Genomic DNA, 22831 nt, shown 5'->3' on the forward strand with positions numbered 1-22831 from the left:
GTATACAGTGGATATGTACAAATTAATTTGTGATATTTGAGGCTCTCTCTCACCAATTGATAGTACAGTCGTGATCAAAAGTTTTGAGAATGACACAAGTATTGGTCTTCACAAAATTTGCTGCTTCAGTGTTTTTAGATATTTTTGTCAGATGTTAGTATGGTATACTGAAGTATAATTACAAGCATTCCATAAGTGTCAAAGGTTTTTATTGACAATTACATTAAGTTTATGCAAAGAGTCAAAATTTGCAGTGTTGACCCTTTTTTTTCAAGACCTCTGTAATCCGACCCTGGCATGCTGTCAATTAACTTCTGGGCCACATCTTGACTGATGGCAGCCCATTCTTGCATAATCAATGCTTGGAGTTTGTCCGAATTTGTGGGTTTTTGTTTGTCCACCCGCCTCTTGAGGATTGACCACAAGTTCTCAATGGGATTAAGGTCTGGGGAGTTTCCTGGCCATGGACCCAACATTTCGATGTTTTGTTCCCCGAGCCACTTAGTTATCACTTTTGCCTTATGGCAAGGTGCTCCATCATGCTGGAAAAGGCATTGTTCGTCACCAAACTGTTCTTGGATGGTTGGGAGAAGTTGCTCTCGGAGGATGTGTTGGTACCATTCTTTATTCATGGCTGTGTTCTTCGGCAAAATTGTGAGTGAGCCCACTCCCTTGGCTGAGAAGCAACCCCACACAATAATGGTCTCAGGATGCTTTACTGTTGGCATGACACAGGACTGATGGTAGCGCTCACCTTGTCTTCTCCGGACAAGCTTTTTTCTGGATGCCCCAAACAATCGGAAAGGGGATTCATCAGAGAAAATGACTTTACCCCAGTCCTCAGCAGTCCAATCCCTGTACCTTTTGCAGAATATCAGTCTGTCCCTGATGTTTTTCCTGGAGAGAAGTGGCTTCCTCACTGCCCTTCTTGACACCAGGCCATCCTCCAAAAGTATTCGCCTCACTGTGCGTGCAGATGCACTCACACCTGCCTGCTGCCATTCCTGAGCAAGCTCTGCACTGGTGGTGCCCCGAACCCGCAGCTGAATCAACTTTAGGAGACGGTTCTGGCGCTTGCTGGACTTTCTTGTGCGCCCTGATGCCTTCTTCACAACAATTGAACCTCTCTCCTTGAAGTTCTTGATGATCTGATAAATGGTTGATTTAGGTGCAATCTTACTAGCAGCAATATCCTTGCCTGTGAAGCCCTTTTTGTGCAAATCAATGATGACGGCACGTGTTTCCTTGCAGGTAACCATGGTTAACAGAGGAAGAACAATGATTTCAAGCACCACCCTCCTTTTTAAAGCTTCCAGTCTGTTATTCTAACTCATTCAGCATGAGAGAGTGATCTCCAGCCTTGCCCTCGTCAACACTCTCACCTGTGTTAACGAGAGAATCACTGACATGATGTCAGCTGGTCCTTTTGTGGCAGGGCTGAAATGCAGTGGAAATGTTTTGGGGGGATTAAGTTCATTTTCATGGCAAAGCGGGACTTTGCAATTAATTGCAATTCATCTGATCACTCTTCATAACATTCTGGAGTATATGCACATTTCCATCATAAAAACTGAGGCAGCAGACTTTATGAAAATTAATATTTGTGTCATTCTCAAAACTTTTGACCACGACTGTACAATGTTCAGACATATGCTGTATTTAGGCTACAGTTTGAGAGTGTGTGATATGGGGGTTGGAGACATGTTTATTTCGACATTACAAAGAAAGACTTTTATAAACAATGGCAACACTGCCATGTTACACTGAGCCTTACTGTTGTAAAACCACATCAGTGTCCCCTGACTCCACTCCTCGACTTTCGTCTGCAGTCGGTTGCTTCAGCCTTACCACTCAAACAAGCCCATAACCTCAGTGATTGAGACGCAAAAAAAAACGTTTTAGAGCCAATTAACCTCACTAGATGGGTCTGCCCTGGAATTTGTCAGTTCATACAAATCCCTGGGTATCTGGCTGGACACGGCACTATAATTCCACACACACCAATAATCTTCAAGCAAAGGTCAAATTCAGAATAGACTTTCTCTTCCGGAACAAATCTTCATTCACACACTTCTAAACACACCCTGGTCTAAATGACATGCTGGATTATGGGGATGTCATCTTCAGGATGGCCCCAAAGTCTGCCCTCAATAAACTGGACGTACTTTACCACTCTGCCATATGCTTTGTCACTAGTGCCCCATTCCAAACCTGAAAAATATGGGTAGGTTGTAGAATCAAAGGACCATTAAAATAAGGGGGAAAAACTTAAGTGCTGGTTTTAGGCCGGTAGTAACCACTACAGACTGCCGGGTTAGAACAACGAGGAGGCACTAGGTGATCAGGGAACTGAGGGCTAAGATGCTCTGGGCCTACTGGAGCTATAGGGGTATAGACTGAGAACCTAGTAGGGAACAGGGTGAGGTGTCTCCTATGACTGGACACCTCGATCAGGAGAGTCCGCCACTGGAATATCAGGAGGGTCCCCCACAGGGACGTTCAGAAGGGCTAGCATGAACTCCAAGCCTGGGATAGGCAGGTCCCACCAAGCAGGGGCTGACAGGGCCTGGACAGCAGACATGGACCGAGCCACTGCAGCAGAGACTGGAGGAGGCTCCCAGGGAGGAGCAAGGAAATGTATTTGGACAGCAGCAGGCTGAACGTCACAGGTGGGACTAGGCGGATCCCACCAGACAGGGACCAGAGAGGTCTGAGTGGCAGGGCTCCCGTATTATGGACCAACTGACATTGTGAAGTGTCGGCTGGAGTAGGAGTAGGGTTCTCCCTCAAGGTGAGCTCTGGCAGCTCTTCCAATCCTGGAGAAGGCACTGGAACCACCGTGAGGGACATCACAGCGGGAGTCAGCTGGAGAACAGTTGTATGGTACACCCCCAGAGTGAGGTCAGGTAGCTCCTCTGCCTCTGGAGAAGGATGTAGGTCTTCCTGCTCACGAACAGGCAGGGAGGAGAGAATTGATCTTGGGTCAAGAACAGGGGTCGGCAGAACCTCTTTCACTGGAGATGGTGATGGAAAGCTGTAGCACCGCTGTGAGGGAATCAATCTCGTCATTCTGGATGTGTAAACGCAGTGAGTCCTCTCCGGTTGTCACTAGCGGTCCACGCTCAGGTTGACGCTGATCCCGGTGATCTCTGGTCGAGATTTGACGCTGATCTTGACGATCTCTGGTTGAGGTTAGCCTGAGGTGTGAACCCGGTGAATTAGCCACCGATAAAAAGGCTGAGGCTCTGTCCTCTATTCTGCTGGTCAGCCTGGGTGGTGACTTGGACCGGTGATGAGTCGTTGAAGGGGACTGCAGTATATCCCGTCTCAAGTGCTCAAGAAAACCCTCTAGCTGTTCTCCCTAGTAGGAGTGGTGGGTTGTTATGTGTGGTGGTCTGTACCTTGACTCGTAGCCATCGCCGTAATTATCAAGATATTGTGACAGGTGAACTGGTCGGCGCAGACAGACCACATCTTGTGGAGGATCTTGTCTGTTAACTGCCATCCTTGGGTTATAGCAGTTACTGGATTCGGCACAAAAGACCATGAACAATATGGGTAGGTTGTAGAATCTAAGGACCATTCAAATAGGAGAAAAAACGTAGGTGCTGGTTTTAGGCCGGTAGTAACCACTACTGTCGGGTTAGAACAACGAGGAGGCAGTATTCCAGTTTAAGTGGTTGTAATGGACAGAAAGGCACGTTTCTGACATCTGCCCTGTCCGTGCTGGGGTCTTGCACTGAATGTCCCAGGAATCTAGTCTGTTAATAGGCTAACATAATAATAATTGGCGTGACCTTGACCAATAAGAACTCAAATAAGTTTAGGACCTTCTGAATGGGGGCTGAGCTGCCTGACAAAAAAACACCAGTAGAATGTGCTAGAACAGCTTACTGAAGCTGGCCGTTTTAACAAAACCCATCACTGTGACATATTAATCCCTACAGGCTCACATTCATATACAAATCCCTCCTCGGCAAGACCTTTATCTCAGCTCACTACTAAGACTCCCCACCACCAACAGCAACCTGAGATCCAGCAATTACATAAACCTGGCAATCCTCAAGTCACTCAGTATCTTTGGTGAAACAGATTTTCAATTCTCCGCTGCTAGAGACTGGACCATCCTTCAAAAAACACTGAAACTAAGCTCTTTTGTGTCCATTGGTACTTTAAAAAACACTAACCCTAACTGTCTGAGAATTTAAAGGTGCACTATGCAGAAATCGCTCTGCCATTTCCTGGTTGCTAAAATTCTAATAGTTTGCCTAATTTCAGTTAATGTGACAAAACAACCAAATATAGTGTAGAGAATCATTGTACCATCTAAACCGCTGTGAAATATATTTTCCAAAACCAAAAATATTGCATTTTCAGCTGTTTGAAACTGGTGTACAAAACCAAAAGTAAAAGACACAAACATGAAACTTAAGCACATGAAGCATAGAAATAGCCACATAGAACATAAAAAATAAAAACAATACATCTTGATTAGGTAAGTATTCAACCCCCTGAGTCAATACATGTTAGAATGACCTTTGGCAGCGATTACAGCTGTGAGTCTTTCTGGATAAGTCTCTAAGAGCTTTGCACACCTGGATTGTACAAAATGTGCACATTATTATTAGATGAAATTCTACAAGCTCTGTCAAGTTGGTTGTTGATCATTGCTCCCTCCCCTCAGACTGACCATCAGATGCAGGCCATCAGTCCAGTAAAATAAGAACAGCAAATTACTATGCTCTCTGTGCTTCACAAGTAATACAACAAATTATCTATTACCAGTGTGATCATATACCTACAATTTTGAAATATAATTTCAAAATGGTCTGAGAAGAACAACGTTGGCAGGGCAAGTGTATGAAAATGTATGCACTCACTAACTGTAAGTCGCTCTGGATAAGAGCGTCTGCTAAATGAATAAAATATAAATAAATAATAAATAATAAAATAACATCTCCACTGCTTCTTAGACTTGTTTTCAATTTGAATGACATATCTATAATTCACATTTCTATGTGAATTTGGTTGGGTCGCCCAAAAAGTTACATATTGCAGCTTTAACTTATAAATGCATGTGTTTCCCCCCTGCCTCTTAAATGCTGCCTATTGCTGAATGTTTTACTGACTGTGCATTATGTGTATTTTTACTGTTGTTTGTATGATATTGTGTGTGTTTGTATGATATTTGTGTGTTATATGTGCTGACACGTCGTCATTGTAAATAATAATTTGTTCTTAATTGACTTACCTGTATAAATAAAGGTCAAATAAATAAATGTTGTCTGGCATAATTGCAGAAATCAGTGGCTTTTAGGCCTAAACCACATAATCTTTTTGATTTATTGGCCATCAAATAGACCACAATTTAGATAATCCATGGGTTAGATTAATTTATACAATGTGTACTCTTATTATTATTATTATTATTATTATTATTATTATCTCATATCCTGTCATAAACAAAGTAATGTTTGACCTTATCAACATGGACACCCTCATCTGACACGTTTCTACGTAATTCATAAAATACGTAATATCCGGCTAATGGGGTGAGTTTTGTTTCCCCGGATCCGCCATTTCATTTTTTGAAGTTACTTGTGACAAGTTACAAGATTTGATTCAAAATGGTATTGTTTTACAACTGGGTTGGGTCAGTTATAATCGACATATCATTTTAATCTGGCGATCAGACACGTTTTGGTGGAGGACCAGTTTGTGGATTTTGTGGAATTGATGGGCATAGGCAAGTTGCGGATTTCGCCTATTTTCCAAACGTGTTCTACGCGCTAAAGTTTTTGTATGAGTTGAATGCTGGTTGTGGATAAGGGGAGGCAAAGGGAAGGCCCGTGAAGCCTCGGCTTTGGAGTGGGAGTCATGGCTGGACATTTTGACGCAGAGGACCGTGCAAGTTGGTACTGGGGAAGATTAAGTAGACAGGAGGCAGTTTCACTTTTACAAGGACAGAGACACGGAGTGTTTTTGGTGAGAGACTCTATTACCAGCCCTGGCGACTACGTGCTGTCCATTTCAGAGAATTCCAAAGTCTCTCATTACATAATCAACAGCATCAGCAACAACCGGCAGTCTGGCTCAGGTAAGCGAGACATGGTTTGGGGCTGCAGAATAAAGGAGCCACCAGGGTATCCGTTCGTGTATGAATTCAATGTAACAGGATGATAAAAGATTCATCCAACAAGCCACTCCACGTTTCTTTGGAAAATAATTTAAGATTAACTTCCTACAAGTGAATCAACCAAACAGTGACATTTGGATTAACCAGACATCAAATATGTAGTCCACTGCCTTTCAATGGGCCAGAAATGTGGTCATTCACATGCTAATGTAAATCAACCAAACAGTGACATTTGGATTAACCAGACATCAAATATGTAGTCCACTGCCTTTCAATGGGCCAGAAATGTGGTCATTCACATGCTAATTATTGGCCAGTGAAATGGTTTCTGCTGTTTTTTCCTTCTTTTCTACTCATCCCTCTTTTCCCACCCTCCTCTCCCAGGCCTGGCACCTCCACGGTTCCGCATAGGGGACCAGGAGTTTGACGCCCTCCATTCCCTGCTGGAGTTTTACAAGATCCACTACCTGGACACCACCACTCTGATAGAGCCCTTCAACAAGGCCAAACACCCTTCATTCGTCAGCGTCAACACAGCTGCCGGAGGCCCGCCGCAGCGGCTGGAAGGCGAGTTTGTCCGTGCCCTCTTCGATTTCCCAGGCAACGACGATGAAGACCTGCCTTTCAGAAAGGGCGACATCCTACGGGTTCGGGAGAAGCCTGAGGAGCAGTGGTGGAAAGCCCAGAATTTAGAGGGGCGTGCCGGGATGATCCCTGTGCCCTACGTGGAGAAGTACCGACCGGCCTCTCCCACCTCAGGGGGCCCTGGAACAGGGGGTCCCGGTGGGGTGGGCTCGGTAGACGGCTCCAGTGTTCAGGGCCCTCCTCTGCTTGACCCGAGCCAGTATGCCCAGCCCACACCTCTGCCCAACCTGCAGAACGGACCCGTCTTTGCCAGGGCCATCCAGAAGAGGGTGCCCAACGCCTACGACAAGACCGCCCTTGCCTTAGAGGTACCTACCTAGCTGTGCTCTCTTGTTCTGTCATCTCCTCTTTCCCTTTATTCATCATCCCTCTCTCAGATTATTTGCTCCTCCTCATGTTGTCATGGCTTTTCCTTTGTCCACAGCCTTCAGTGCAATGAGGCTAAAATGAGGCTATTCATTACTGGTCTTGTACAACATATATTTTATTTGGCATTATGTCAAGATTATGAGGTCAGAGAATCAAATCACTTTTTAAATCTGCCTTTAAAAAAATAAATTTAAAAAATAATAATGATTTAGAATTATATTGAATTGATTACATTTCTGAATGGTGGTCGTCTGTACCGTCATAGTTGAAATGCCAATATCAGTGTCTAATTGGTAATCCTCACTACTGGGACTGGTTTGATCTGTTGTAAAGGCATAATCTGGAGAAGTCCCTATGTTCCCTCCCAGTGGGTCATTCCAAGTTATCCCTATGTTCCCTCCCAGTGGGTCATTCCAAGTTATCCCTATGTTCCCTCCCAGTGGGTCATTCCAAGTTATGTCTTCCATTTCCGCTCACTGCTGGAAGGAATGAAGGAGTTGGTATGTGGCCTCTGTGACTTGTTGTCTGTGACTTCCTCCTCAGTTTCTTAACCAGTCGCATGCCCCTCAGTGTCCCAGACGCTAGGCTTGTTAAACAAGGTAGTCTGGGTCGTGTCCATTAGTCACCAAACAGAAGAAAATGGACTGAAACGGGGAGGGACTTTCCTGATCTTGTCCAATAAGCAATGCTTATTTTCGTTTTCCATTGCAAAATGTTTTGCTATGGGTGTGCCCTAATGAAAATGACCAAGTGCATGCAGGGTGGTGGTCAGTCAGTCTGAACTCAATGGCCAACTGCTGTAAAGCTCATTAGAGAATGCTGCCAGAGGCTCCCTCCCTGACTGTCTTAACTAACTGTCCGGAAGGGGAAAGAGGGCTTCCAAAGCCGAGGTTGTTGTGGGAAGGAAATACTTTGTGTAGAGGAACATTTCCTTTCATTTCTATGAGGACATTACTCTGAGCCAGAGCAGCCTCTGGGCAACAAGCCAGCGGTCTCAGTCTCAGCTTCCCCCCCTCTCTCTTTTTCTAACCTGCTTGGAGAGAGGGGAGGTGAAGGGAGAGAAGGAACAGTAACACTGAAACAGATACATGATGTTCACTTTCTGACCTTCTTTCTGTCTCGACGGAATCAGCTACAGGCTGGAAGTAGTCTGTTTTGCCTCTCTTTTGAAATACTAAAGTGTTAGGCTACATGCTTACAAGGACAACAAGTAATGTCAAAGACTCGTGTGAAAATTGAGCCTAACTCTTATATACTTTTGGGTCCCAGACAGTTTATATTTTCTATCCACCCAAGAGTCAGTCAGCACTGCGCACCAACAGGATATTTACCCTCCATAAAGGTGTTTGCCAGTGTATGACTCAGGAGGATATAGGTTTAATGATTAGCCCCCTGCACACACTTCCTGGTCACATCTTAGTAGATGAGAGTACTTCACTCTCTTTAGAAGAATGGTCCACCTGTAATGAAGAGGCCTACAGGGTGAACCAGCAAATGGACCTCTGCAGGACTGGTTTGTGTTAGTTGCACTGTGATTTGTGTGTGCAAGGCCAAATGAACCGCTGCGATACATAGACACAAAGTTTCTATTTTGCTGCAACTACTACAACAAGGTCATTACAGCGTGAACACAGTGTTCATTGGGCACCAAACGGACTGAAACGGGGAGCGTCTCCCTGGACTTGTCCAGTAAGAAAAGCACATTTTTGTGTTCCGTTGAAAAGCGTTTTGAAATGTTTTCCGTAGCGTGCCCTAATGAACATGAGCCAGGTCTGTCTGTTTGACGAATCCTCCTCCTCCTGCAGGTGGGCGACATGGTGAAGGTGACAAAGATCAACGTGAACGGCCAGTGGGAGGGCGAGTGCAAGGGCAAGAGCGGCCACTTCCCCTTCACCCACGTTAAGCTGCTGGACCATAACAACCCTGAGGACGATGCGAGCTGAGAGTGGACACTGGGCTCCTTGGGCTCCTCCCATCCCTTACTCTGCCCTTAGACACACACACTCACTCCCTCTCCTGCCACCATCGCCCCTGTGCCAATCAGCAGCTTCCTCATGGCCACACACATACACACCACTTCCTCTTACTCAGTTGGCCCCGTTAGATAATCATTACACTGTGTCATCTTCACTCACACCACCAGTATTTATACCACTTCAGCACCATGGTCAGCTCTATCAACACACACGCACCCACACACATTCCCCTTCTAAAGAAGAAAGACTCAAGCCTTGTCTGCTGGGATGAGGACAGTGGCTGTGTATTACCAAGAGGAAGAGGGGGAGTGTGTGGACAGCCATTCAGAGAGAGGGAGAGGGAAAGATAGAAATGCTGGACTGGGATGGTACACACAGAGATCCATGGAGAAACACTTTCTCTGGCTGTCGAGGAGAGCCGTTAGGATAACACTACATTGTACACACAACTATCATCCTCACTACAAATCCACGACCAAGTAACTAGTAGTCTTTTGAAAGAAAAAAACATATTATTATGAAATTGTTGATAACCATTACATGCTAAAATCATGTTTCTTTTTTGCCTCGTTTTTCTGCATAGTTTTTCTGAGAAGTAACATTGCCAGTCCACCACTATTGCGGAGATCTCATCAAATGTGTAGGCTATGTTGTGTGCTTATGGTATTGTCAGGCGCTAACCCTCTGTCTTATTTGTTTGTGTCTGTCTTGCGTTGCTTGTCTGTGCTCTTTGACAAGCCTTTGTCTGCTCCTCTCCTACTCCGAATCACTGAAACATATATTATTATTTTTTACACACAGCTGTTCACTTTTTCACCTTGTTCTAAACAGTGGATATGACTTGTATGATCTGCTAGGGTCGCGCAAATGTTCTGCCATATCATATAATACCATAGCCAAGGATCGACTGTTAAAAGGACATTTTCATATGACGTAAGCTCAATGTTAATTTAAATTGGCTTTCTCCTTGCAGGCTGTCAGATTAAAAACAGATTACTGTAGTACTTGTTCTCCTATACACTTTGGTTACAAAGTAAAGGCAGTGCATTGACACTGAGTGTTCTCACTTTTCTGTTCTAGATTCCTGTCATCCACTATATTTTGAGAATTGATGTCTGTCTGTATTCATTAGTGTAATGGAGCAAGCAAAAAACCCTTTCATTTGCATGCATCCACAAACCACCATACTATTACTAAGGTTGTCTACTTTTAATAGGTGTTCTCTGTTGATAAGAGATCACAGTTCAGTCCACCTGTTGACACATGACAATCATCTTTCCATTCCTATCATGTAGAAAACTGACAAAGTTTTCTACATGATAGGATCACCCTGGCACAGCATCACAAATGTTACAGATATAAGTAGTTCACTGTACACAGCAGATTCGTATGTCTGTTCCACTATAAATTAAACCTGTATCTGACCATTCTTACACTTTGCACCCCACTGAATGTGCCCCTGAAATTCACTTGGATAACTTCACCTCCTAGAGTGGTTTCCCGTAGATTTAGGCAGAGGTGACTTGAGAAATGGGTTACCTCGTCCTCAGTAGAACTGGCCACTAGGGTGCACTGCAACAGCATTAGGCAGAGAGGTGCTTGGTGAACCAAAGTGCTAGTCTGCCTCTTAGTCTGCCACTTTTATCAATACAGTAGTCTGTGTTGAGGATGCTGGAGGTGAAATTTGTTTTAGTTCTTTCAGAATGCACTTTAATCAGTTATTATTTACAATTACTTGTCAGTTCAGACCCCTCCCTTTCAATTACTTTTCTTGTCTTTTCTTTATTGTTCTAATATGTCATTTCTGCTGTGTGTTCATTGTCTGTGGCAGACCTCGTGGTGGCTTTTTTTTAATAAGCTAAGGTAATTTAGCCCCAAATTTATGAAGCAGCTGTGAAAAATCAAAACGCATGCATTGTCAGGGTGTGAAGACTTCAGAAATGAGTATGGTAATACGAGTTAAACTCCAATCATGTAGTACCTCATCAAAAATACACAATGTACTGTCCTTAGATGTAGGTTCTGGGTAGTAGATTCTGCAAAGTCCAGAGGAATAGAATATATAACCTTTTGACGATTGGATTGTCCTCAAACCACAGGGGTTTTCCCGTTGCCTTCAAACTTGTACCATTTCTCTGTATAATTGTAGCTTTCGGACCACCTGACAAACTGTTTTATAGACAATTTATGCCACAATCTATGTTTAGGGCAAGGTTGGGTAGGTTACTTTCTAAATGTAATCAGTTAGTTACTAGTTACCTGTCATTGTAATCAGTATTAACTTTTGGATTATCCAAACTATAATCGGATTACTTTCAGTTACTTTTGGATTACTTTCCCCTTTTTATAAGCATTAGAATAAGACAAAAAGGAACCATCAAACACATTTGGTGTGCCATCATAGTGGTCAGACTTGCTCAGGTGGAACAAACTTAAACTTAAACTCATCTAGTTTTTCAAAAGTATCTGTAATCTGGTTACAATATTTTATCTGGTAATTTAACTAATTACAGTTAGTTTCTTTGTAATCAGTTACTCCAGTATTAACATCTGTTAAATCATGTCTGCTTTTTCATTCATTCTCTCAATGCATGCCTGTTGTTTATGTAATCTCTCCTTATTTTCATGATTTTGTTTTGTCAGTCATGCCTATAAATATTTTAAAGTATTGTATTTTTGTAACCCTGTGTAAGTCATGACCTTTCATAAGGGGGCTTGGTTGGCATCCGCAAATGGAAATTGTATTATAACACTATATTCTTTAAAGACAATTGAAATGACCTTTTATTTTCTGTAGCATGTAATGTGTTAAGATATACATAGTAAATAAAGGCAAAGGGTTGGCTAATGAAAATACTGTACCCAATCAATCTTGTGGATTGTTATAAATTTATGAGATCAAACACACTGCCTTTTTTCATTCATAATTTGTCTCACTTGTCATACATAACAACATAGACCTACAAAAAGCCAGTTGGCCTACTTGGGTGTTTATTTGTATTTAAATATCCAGACAGCTGATTATTATTATTGCAGGCCTGTCTACCAAAACGTGGTCCCAGATTTGTTAAAGATGTCACAGCCAGCCTGTTTCACGTGTTCTTGTTAAGACGAAAGATCGAGAAAGCCTTATCAAGCTTTAAAAAAAAAAAAAGTTTATGTGATAATGCTTATCATGATAATGGTACAGTGGGTGAACATGTAAATGTCTGGCATCCCTAGTCACTGGTTGCCATGCCGTGAAAAAAATGGGAGGGGGTTTTCTGAGGAAGGGGTGATCGTCAGTGGGGGGTGATGCATGTGTGGTGTGAAAGGTTCCCGGATTTAGATTTTCGCCATTTTTTTTTTTACTCCAGTACAACCGGTGGGGTGGAAACGCCACTGATCTATCCGTTGATTTTCCAAGAACCACCGACAGATTGACCTAGTAGCAGCTACTGTCGAGCCTTTAAAAAAATCAATTTGTCAGTTAAACTAGACTATTCGCCACTCGAAACAAAATGGGCGATCGGGAGGATTTAGTATATCAGGCAAAACTCGCCGAGCAGGCTGAGAGATATGACGGTAAGAGACACAATTGTATTATTCGATGGAGGGACATGTTCGCCGCTGTTTTTTTTTCATCAGCTAGCTAACGTTAGCTAGCTAGTAGCTACCAACATAGCTAACACTTGAACTCACTCATCCTCCTCCCTCTTGCAGGGGGCCTCGAACGAGGACGGTGAAGTCAGTGCGCTAACGTTAGCTAACGCATTAGTTTAACTAGCTAGCTGTGTAGCTAACATTAATTAGCCAATACGATAGCCACTTAACTGTCCAGATTTGTTTAAAGATATGGATAATTTAAAGAGGATACAAAATGGCGGATTATTGATGGTGCGAGAGCTAACGTTAGGTAGCAAGCAAGTGGGGGTGGTAGTTAACGTGTTAGCCAACTAACGTTAGCTGTGCTAGCTATGTGGGGATTACTTGAACCAAACAATGTCAGCCAATGTAAACATATGTTACAGCACTAGCTATAATCTAACTATGTAAATCTGTTGGCCTGCCAAATACCCTACTCTTGTTTACTAAACTTCTCGTGGTCCGACGACGTTAGCCATAGCCCGATATCTGGGTGTGACGTTTCGAAGACTGACCTGAAACAAAACCTACCCCAATGATAGTTAATTTTGACATAGCTAACTAAGTTAGCAAACTAACTAACGTGCCTGTCAATTGGCAAAGTAGAAGCTGTTTTTAGATGTCTGATTACAGGGTATGATCATGTCTGTCTGACTATGGAACCCTGGCCACATGCAACTTTGATAAGACCCGAAATAAAATCACTTTAGCTGCTTTATTGTGGTCCTCTGTAGCTCAATTGGTAGAGCATGGCGCTTGTAACGCCAGGGTAGTGGGTTCGATCCCCGGGACCACCCATATGTAAAAATGTATGGACACATGACTGTAAGTCGCTTTGGATAAAAGCGTCTGCTAAATGGCATATTATTATTATTATTATTTATTTCACCCTCAAATCAAATGCGATTCTTCACAGACATGCCGCTCTCATTCTTGACACTGATTTAACTATCGGTTTCTGAAAGGTATGATTATGTACCTTGTCACTGGGTTATAGATGTAGTCGTGTAGTATTAATGCCTCGGCATAACTGAATTAAGCCTAAATGTTGCAGCAGATACTACCTTCCAAGATTGTATTATCAAAAACCTGTATTCATGAGGCACATCAGAGTAGGCATACTGATCTAGGATCGGGTCTCACCTGTCCTTATCATATTCATTATGATCGATTAGGCAAATTTGATCATAGATCAGCATGCCTACTCTGAGACTCGTTGTGAATACAGGCCCAGGTTTAGGGACAGAGACAATTGTAAATAGGACTTTCTATGATTGGGATTATATTGCTATGTTGAGAAATTAAAATCTGTAACTTCAGCATAAGAAAAAGGAAAGAAAGATCTCTGTGAAGTCATCAAACTTTGTCCCATAGTTTTATTTAGTATCTGATCTTTCAGCCCCAATTACTTATGACTTCCTCTCTGCTCCCCACAGAAATGGTGGAGTCCATGAAGAGAGTGGCCGGGTTGGATGTGGAACTAACAGTCGAGGAGCGAAACCTACTATCAGTGGCCTACAAAAATGTAATTGGGGCGAGGAGAGCATCATGGAGGATAATAAGCAGTATTGAACAAAGGGAAGAAAACAAGGGTGGAGAAGACAAATTGAAAATGATCCGGGAATACAGGCAAACGGTGAGTAAGCCCAGAAGTATGAGTCATTCTGAGTGCATTCATATAGAACTGGTGCGAGAGAGATCTGACATGATGGGAGAGGCATTTGAGCTGCAGCACTCTTAAAGCGATATGGTAGCGTTTCTACTGGAGAAAGTTGTGAATGGTATCAAATAATTTAGGCTAATTCACCTGAATGATACCATTTGTGTATTGTTGAGTGTTGCTTGTTGTGCCTACCATTGTGCCAGTGGCTGGTCATTCATTGAGTTATGTTTTCTCCTGCAGGTTGAGAACGAGCTGAAGTCAATCTGTAATGACATCCTGGATGTACTGGACAAGCACCTTATTCCAGCTGCCAACACGGGAGAGTCCAAGGTCTTCTACTACAAAATGTACGAGCCTCTGCTCTTGTTGTTGACGTGTTGTTTGGGAATAGATTCTTGATGGTTATTACTGTTTTTAATGACCGGATTAGAACAGTATTCCACAACTCTAATGGCTCTAGAATAACACATAGAGCAGGGATTGTGATTCCTCCTGATAAATCAGGAATTCCTGCTTTTCTGACATTTATCCTCCATTTGTTGATAATTTAAACTGACCTATCCCCTAGATTTTTAGGTTGTCCTGATCACGTCCCTGAGTTAGGAACATAGTTGTTTTTCACATGGACCCATGTTTGCAGTGAGCCTTTGTGTCTTTTACACCACGATGACCCACTGATGCTTCTCCCTCTTGCTCTTCCCTCAGGAAAGGCGATTACCACAGGTATCTGGCCGAGTTTGCCACTGGGAACGACAGGAAGGAGGCTGCAGAGAACAGTTTGGTCGCCTACAAAGCTGCTAGCGACATCGCCATGATCGAACTGCCACCTACACACCCCATTCGCCTAGGCCTCGCTCTTAACTTCTCTGTATTTTACTATGAAATCCTCAATTCACCCGACCGCGCGTGCAGGCAAGTACCTCGCACGGCTCTCCCTTGATAGACTTCTAACTTAAAGGTCTAATTTTGAACCATATGTGCTCAAACGATTCAATAAGGTGACTTTCTCTTATAGTGTTACATAAGACCAATGTTTGTACTATAGGTTGGCGAAGGCTGCATTCGATGATGCCATCGCAGAGCTGGACACGTTGAGTGAAGAAAGTTACAAGGACTCCACACTTATCATGCAGTTGTTACGTGACAACCTGACACTATGGACTTCAGACATGCAGGGAGATGGTAAGCACCAGTGAGAGCTCCCCCACTTTGACTTTTAGAATGCATGGAGGAAGTTGGTAATAATATTAAGGGGGAAATTGCTTTTTGATAGCATGCTCAATTCCTCAATTTCTTCCAGTCTGAGGTATACTTACAATATTACAGCAGTTTGCCTCTGCAAATTGTTTAGTTAGCACATTTTGTTTGTAAACGGATGTTATCCTACCAGAAAGGTGTAGTACTGGATCTCCTTGAGGTGTGTGCTGTTGCTTATTCGGCTCTTTTCAGAGCTGCTGATGTGGATTATTACGCTAACTCTAACGTCTCCCTTCTCCATCCGTCTCTAACCTAACCTTGTGTCTTTCACCTTGCAGTTCCTTCCGCATTGCTTAGTGGTCCTCTCTCCCCTCTCTCTGTCCTCTAAAGCTGTAGCTTCTTCAACCTTCATCTTATTGTCTGACTCATCTCTCTCACCTCTCCTCTCTCTCCTTCCGTTTATGTAGAGTCCTAAAGGAACAAAACAGCTGTTAATTTCCCATAATCTGTACTTTGTAAGTGTTTTCTGCCCTTGGTTTGACTCCTTTGTGTTCTGTCTCCCTTCACTACTAACTCACTGCAATGCCACTCACCCATTGGTTTGTGTTATGGGGAAAGTTGTATGTTCACACACTGTGTCTTATGAATCGTCTTTCTACATATTGACTTTATTTTTGTCGCTGGTGTATCAGTAATGCATTTAGTTAGAAGTGACTGTCTTTTTTAATGTTATGATTTCCATGTGTCTTGGACAGCTGACAGATTATTGGGTTTTTGATAATGGTGTGTGAGTATCATCTTTCAGCTGGAACCATTTTAGGCCAGGTAAAGGGCAGCTCTTTAGGTACAAGGTGACTATCTTTCTCTGTGGGGCTGCAAGTGTCTCACCAAGTTAGAACACGTGTTTGTGTGTAGAGTCTGATGCTCTGTAGTCGCCTGCCTGACCTGTTGACCTGTACCGGATCTCCGTAGCTATCCTAAGAGCTGTGTATTGTGGAGACTGGATGACTAACAGCATGGCACCAGTTGTTGAGAGGCTATATGGGATATCCTGTCTGTCTTTGACTGGGAGACATTATCTACATCCAGTCCCATAATCGCTCTGCTCTGTCATTCTGTCTGCCTGGCGTCCTGTAGCATGACACAAATAGACAGTTGTCTCACTAGCAACGGAAGGCCAGGATAATATTGTGGCTTATGTTGGAATATAATACTTGGGTATAGGTGAGTCTTGAGCAGATCTGTCAAGAGGGATTTAAAGATTGTATGTTACTGTATTAGCTAGATGGCTTATAAATCATGGAATGAGTAGGCTAAGGAGAAATTCACAAATCAAAAAATGCTTCTCAATTATAAACGGAAGTAATCTATTAGGTTGTCGTCAAGTAGGGCCTATATAGGACGTTTCATTCTAAAGCATTTTAATTACTTTGAGAGTACTTTTTATTTGATTGAAGCACTACAGTAGTTCTTTTGATCTACTCTACGAGGTTGTAGTTAGTGATTGAAGTTTCACTGCATGTGCTAAGATGTTTGTGACACACTGAATGAAACCACTGCTGGAGTCACTTCGGCCTGTCCACCTGCAATTTTGGAGGTTAAAACTGTCAATGGAGTAATGCAATACTTCCACAGCATCTCAATATGTTTGATGTTTGGACACTGAGTCTGATCACCTAGACTGAGGGTTGTCTCTCGTGTACATAACCTGAAAGCCCAGCCCTCACCGTCCGTTTTCTCTTGTTTTCAAGCAGGTGAAGAACAGAACAAAGAGGCGCTGCAAGATGTGGAGGACGAGCCCCAGTAAGACATCACAGCCAACTTGAGACCCCCGCCTCCACACACTCTCCCCTCCCCCAAAGAGAAAACCCCCTGAATCCCAACAGTAGCCACCATGCCCAAGTGACAGCAGCTCTCAGCAGCTCTCTGACCCCCAGGGTCTTAGAGATAATCACTTCTCTTTATATTTTAATTTTTTGCCCTTTAATTCAAGTCAAATATAAATACCACTTAATTGAAACGACAAATGCAATTTTGGAAAGGCAAAGAGTCCCTGGATAAATTTATTTTACTTGGTACAAGCATTTCTGAATTTTATTTTCATTGTCTTGTTTTCATTTTGATTTGTTTTTGCTCTTTCCTCAATATTTTATCAGTTGCTGGATGTATTTTGAGAATTTTTTTTCTTAATGTTATTACAGAAATTAACTTTTATTACTGATATGTCTATTAGTTGTGGGAGCTGTAATATTTCTGTGTTAGTGAAAGAGATGCAAGTCATTAAACCTTTTAAGGGCAAAGTGCTCTTGTTAACTTAGTTTTTCAGAGGAAGTTGGTAAAATTCCTGATATCCATGTGGAGCAAAATGCTTAACTTTTACACCATAGTGATTCTATTGTAATGTTTTGGATTGTACTTTGTGCTGAAATACTGTATTGCGCATACTTGCTGATTTCAGATGGTGGCTGGTAGCGGTTTTAAAAATCTAAGGGAGCATTGTCACGTTTAGTAAAAGACAGCTCTCGATGGGCTTCTGTTGATGACAGGGTTCTAAAGAGATGATTTCAAGCCTGCATGAGTTAATGAATAGTTATTTTTCTGCCTCTTTCCCCTCCTTTATATTGCTCTTAATGTTTTTCTTTCCTTTTCTTTTTGCTTCATTATGTGTAACTTAAAGCTAATTTGTACTACTGGATATCTGACTGGAGCCACAGAGCGTCTCCTATTGTTCTTACTGAAGCACAGCATGGAATTAACATTAAACAATCTAAATTAAACATACCAAAAAGTCTGTTGGTGTTGATTTCATCAAACAATTAATTAATGCTTCTTGATTTTGACTTAGTTTTTACTGAATGTTTATGATAGGAGTAAAGCCATGGATTTGGGTGTTTAAACGTGGTTAGAAATTACTCACGAAATGGATACTTGCCTATTGGATGTATGCCCATTTATTTTCGGTGAGCCATGTTAAGTCACTGTCATTTGAGAAGCGCTGGAGGAACGTTGGAGATGGCCGAGGGAATTTCTAACACCACCACAGAGCTCATGGTTGGTTGGCCCTACACTACAGTTCTAATCAGAGCTTTTTGTTGAAGATTAAGTTAAAACAGTTGTAATGATGGATTGCATTTATTTGCTAGCACTTGTCATATAAACTGCTTTACTTGTATACCAGTTAAGCATGTATGGCAGGGTAATATGTAGGTCTACATTACAAGAATGTTGGCTTTGACACGTTTATTGAAATGAAAAGGGACAAATAATCCTACAAATGCTTATATGAATTGTCACCGTGACACTCAGATGACAGGTGACTGTAAGACCCTAACTAGGTTACAGGGGCCCTAGTCTCAACAGCCACAGTGTCTATAAAGAAAGCCCTATCAAGTCTGGTACATGAGACCGCTGGGCCTAGTACTTCCCTTTGATGCGCTGGTCTAGGTTTGTTTGAACACGTGTAAGTCTTGAAATCATTAACAGCAGTTTAGTCGTTGGAGGTGAAATGTTGTAGTAGCAGAGCTTTCCCATCAGTGAGCTGAAGTCGGCCTCTTCTAAACGGTCCTTTTCAACATTTTCCTCCATGTCTTCTTTCCTAACAAAATTACAGATGTATTTCCAGTGTTAATATTTATTTTAAACACTTAATTTTAAGTGTTGATATTTCAAGTGTTGATTTAATATTTAATAGTGATAGCTTTCAAGAATATAAGGATTTATATTTGCTGGTCTTTTCTTGATTGTTTCTTTATTCTCTGTGAAAGTGAACAAGTTCATGTCATTCATATGAATGCACCTGGTGTGTTTATTTTGTCATTTGACAGTTGGTTATCATGTGCCAATCACAAGACTTACACTAACGCGGAGTGAAATAATCTTTCAGACCGGGCACATGTCGTGCAGAATGACACAGTCAAAGTGTGATTTTGCATCTGCGTCAATCAATACCACCAGCCGCTGGAGCTGCCCAGCAGTGACATCAGCCATGTATAGGTCACATATGCCACATTCCATTTCCTGCAATACAGAGACACGGCCCATTGTACATGGTCTGTAAATTGTGATTTGATATAGATTTGTCCACAGCTGCTGTTTTGCACATTGTATTTTGTAACAGGATTATACATTTTAAATGGATTTAGATTCTCACATTTCATCCATGAACTAGCCAGTCTAACTATTGTTTCTGCTGGGTCGGCGCCTGCTGGTGAGGGATCCTCTCAGGCCATCCACTGTGGTGGGGAAACCACATTATATGATGCCATTTTATTTGGATTTACCTTGAGAGAAAGCAGTCCATCCCTGTCCTTATCAAACTTCTCAAAGACTCTCCTGTAGAGGTTGCTTCTTCGCTTACACACTCGACAGAACCTGTGGAGATATCCCTGTGGAGATAGCCCTGTGGAGATAGCCCTGTGGAGAGAGGCCCGTGGAGTTAGCCCTGTGGAGAGAGACCTGCGGAGATAGCCCTGTGGAGATAGTCCTGCGGAGATAGCCCTGTTTTTGTATTTTTATTAATTTTTTAATTTCACCTTTATTTAACCAGGTAAGCCAGTTGAGAACAAGTTCTCATTTACAACTGCGACCTGGCCAAGATAAAGCAAAGCAGTGCGATAAAAACAACAACAACACAGAGTTACACATGGGATAAACAAAACGTACAGTCAATAACACAATAGAAAAATTATATACAGTGTGTGCAAATGTAGTTAGTTATGGAGGTAAGGCAATAAATAGGCCTGTGGAGAGAGGCCTGTGGAGATAGCCCTGTGGAGAGAGGCCTGCAGAGATAGCTCTGTGGAGATAGGCCTGTGGAGATAGCCCTGTGGAGAGAGGCCTGCAGAGATAGCTCTGTGGAGAAAGGCCTGTGGAGAGAGGCCTGCAGAGATAGCTCTGTGGAGATAGGCCTGTGGAGAGAGGCCTGTGGAGATAGCCCTGTGGAGAGAGGCCTGCAGAGATAGCTATGTGGAGATAGGCCTGTGGAGATAGCCCTGTGGAGAGAGGCCTGCGGAGATAGCTCTGTGGAGATAGCCCTGTGGAGAGAGGCCTGGCTGGGACACAGAGAAAGACACGAGAGAATGACCTCCAAAATCTTGTCACTTCCACCAAGTGAATGAATGACAGCTCTCACATTCTGAAATGATCTGAGGCAAATCCATCCAACCCACTCTCCAGCAGTCTGAAGTCCATTGGCAGGTCAAAGCGACAAATCTTCTTGGATGGACACACCCTCGCCTCCATTTGGTTGGTGTTTACCTCTCTGTTATTGGATTAATATGATTGTCAGGATTGTTAAAAACAGTGTTAAAGACAGTGCCAACTCTTCAGTTAGTGTTCAATGTATAAAAGGCAGTCTTACAGCATTCTCCAGCTCATACAACTGTGTGTTTATGCTGTCCAGACTCTCCTATTCCCTCCTCACTGGTTACAGGGTGACGCAAGAGCAGCTCCTTTAGCACCCCCTGGAGGACAAGATGTGTACATACAGATGCTGCTTCCACTGAAACTCAGGTAAAACTACATTAGATATTTGAGATTAGATATCAAAGCTGATCTGTTGACTGTATGTATATTGCATTGTGAGAAATAGAAAACAGGCATGACATTTGTGAAAAGCTGACATTTGTGGAAATATTTTGTAATTATCATGATCCCAAGCTGGGAATATGTCTGACCTCACCTGGGGGTCAAATTTCAATGGACTGACAGGCAGGAGTTCTGTTGGAATACTTTCCTTCTCCTCACACTCTGTTGTTTTCCTCTTCCTCATTTTCCTCTTCACTTTCCCACTCCCCTCTCCACCTGAGATCTGTCCATCTGACCTAGGACAGCTGTAGATGATAGTTGACATGTAAAATAGGAGACTGATTTGATCATTAAACATGTTGTACACTGAGTGTACAAAACATTATGAACGCCTGCTCTTTCCATGACATAGACAGACCAGGTGAATCCAGGTGAAAGCTATGATCCCTTATTGATGTCACTTGTTAAATCCACTTAAATCAGTGTAGATTAAGGGGAGGGGGGGAGACAGGTTAAATAAGGATTTTTAAGCCTTGAAACAATTGATACATGGATTATGTATGTGTACCATTCAGAGGGTGAATGGGCAAGACAAAATATTTAAGTGCCTTTGAATGGGGTATGGTAGTAGGTGCCAGGCGCATCAAGAATGGTCCACCACCCAAAGGACATCCAGCCAACTTGACACAACTGTGGGAGGCATTGGAGTCAACATGGGCCAGCATCCCTGTGGAATGCTTTTGACACCTTGTAGAGTCCATGCCCGACAAATTGAGGCTGATCTGAAGGCAAAAGAGAGTGCAACTCAATATTAAGAAGGTGTTCATAATGTTTTGTACACTCAGTCTATGTATCTGATGTGTATAGCCAATACATGAGTGATTCCTCTAATTTCCAATGGAGCAAACAGAAAACACATTTCAATGGAGCCTGATTAAAAGAGGCACTTCACTCACCTTTTTGCACTTTTTCCCTTCAATCTGCCTTTCACGATGCAGAGGAACACTCAAAGACTAGGCTCTTCAGTGCTGGCAACACTTATGCATTGGGCCAAAAAGTAATTATGTTCTTTCATAGAATCACTACCTGGTATACTGCAGCACTAAAACATGCCTTGTCAAAAAGTGTTTTTAATTTTTTTATTTGACAATTCTTGATTCCTCAGCATTCATACTTCAGTCCTTCTCATTAGAAACAATGTTTTTTCTTCTGTGTGTAATGTGTTGCTTACCTCGTGTGTATGGAGACTATTCACCTAGCTACTACCTCTGTTTGGGTTAGGCCTATAGTTGCTTAGTTGCTTGTAGTCTTCTTGAGCTATACATTGGTGGGTTCTGGTCTCAACTGGTGCTTTCATTCTCCTAACTTCAGTGGAGGCTTTAGATTTGTGTGTACAATAGATTTAACATGACACCATAATTTAATTTCACATTCATTGTAAGACTCATCCTGTGAATAAAGCTGTTTTGATCTGAAACCACAAGAGGGCAGCAATTGCTAGAGCTAGATAAAAAGATTAGCTCTAATCTGCATGAGTTTGGCCCCATTCAAAGTTTTATGGCAAATATAACTTTCTGCAGGGGAAATGTAAGAAAGATAAAAATAGAGTACCAAAATACAGTGTAATCTAATTACAATTCAAATTGTATTCGTATTTTGGACAAGTACGTTCAGAACATTTCTAGGGAAATAAGA

At 42.4% G+C, this 22831-nt stretch overlaps 2 protein-coding genes across 3 annotated transcripts; both read left to right on the plus strand.

Annotated features, from left to right (window-relative positions):
• The first annotated feature begins 5577 nt into the window (after window positions 1–5577).
• On the plus strand, window positions 5578–10193 carry LOC311118321 (adapter molecule crk-like). Its single transcript, XM_084193131.1, has 3 exons — window positions 5578–6097; window positions 6521–7089; window positions 8956–10193. Exons 1-3 carry the CDS (start codon window positions 5878–5880, stop codon window positions 9091–9093), a joined length of 927 nt encoding a protein of 308 aa, XP_084049257.1. The 5' UTR covers window positions 5578–5877; the 3' UTR covers window positions 9094–10193.
• A 2101-nt stretch (window positions 10194–12294) lies between these two features.
• On the plus strand, window positions 12295–18401 carry LOC311118322 (14-3-3 protein epsilon-like). Of its 2 annotated transcripts, none has more exons than XM_084193132.1 (6): window positions 12295–12690; window positions 14187–14386; window positions 14654–14760; window positions 15119–15325; window positions 15459–15595; window positions 17362–18401. In XM_084193132.1, exons 1-6 carry the CDS (start codon window positions 12627–12629, stop codon window positions 17415–17417), a joined length of 771 nt encoding a protein of 256 aa, XP_084049258.1. In that variant the 5' UTR covers window positions 12295–12626; the 3' UTR covers window positions 17418–18401. The 2 variants fall into 2 exon arrangements, with proteins under 2 accessions (XP_084049258.1, XP_084049259.1); XM_084193133.1 differs by having other exon boundaries at window positions 12481–12690; window positions 17365–18401.
• Window positions 18402–22831: the final 4430 nt, after the last annotated feature.

The sequence above is a fragment of the Coregonus lavaretus genome (assembly GCF_964263955.1).
Source record: "Coregonus lavaretus genome assembly, contig: HAP1_SCAFFOLD_3655, whole genome shotgun sequence".
Classification (NCBI taxonomy): domain Eukaryota; kingdom Metazoa; phylum Chordata; class Actinopteri; order Salmoniformes; family Salmonidae; genus Coregonus; species Coregonus lavaretus.

Coding starts and splice junctions, on each gene's coding strand:
- LOC311118321 (XM_084193131.1), top strand. CDS start 5,878: ATGGCTGGACATTTTGACGCAGAGGACCGTGCAAGTTGGTACTGGGGA. Junction 6,098..6,520: donor CAACCGGCAGTCTGGCTCAG/GTAAGCGAGACA, acceptor CTCCTCTCCCAG/GCCTGGCACCTCCACGGTTC. Junction 7,090..8,955: donor AGACCGCCCTTGCCTTAGAG/GTACCTACCTAG, acceptor CTCCTCCTGCAG/GTGGGCGACATGGTGAAGGT.
- LOC311118322 (XM_084193132.1), top strand. CDS start 12,627: ATGGGCGATCGGGAGGATTTAGTATATCAGGCAAAACTCGCCGAGCAG. Junction 12,691..14,186: donor GCAGGCTGAGAGATATGACG/GTAAGAGACACA, acceptor TGCTCCCCACAG/AAATGGTGGAGTCCATGAAG. Junction 14,761..15,118: donor AAGGTCTTCTACTACAAAAT/GTACGAGCCTCT, acceptor CTCTTCCCTCAG/GAAAGGCGATTACCACAGGT.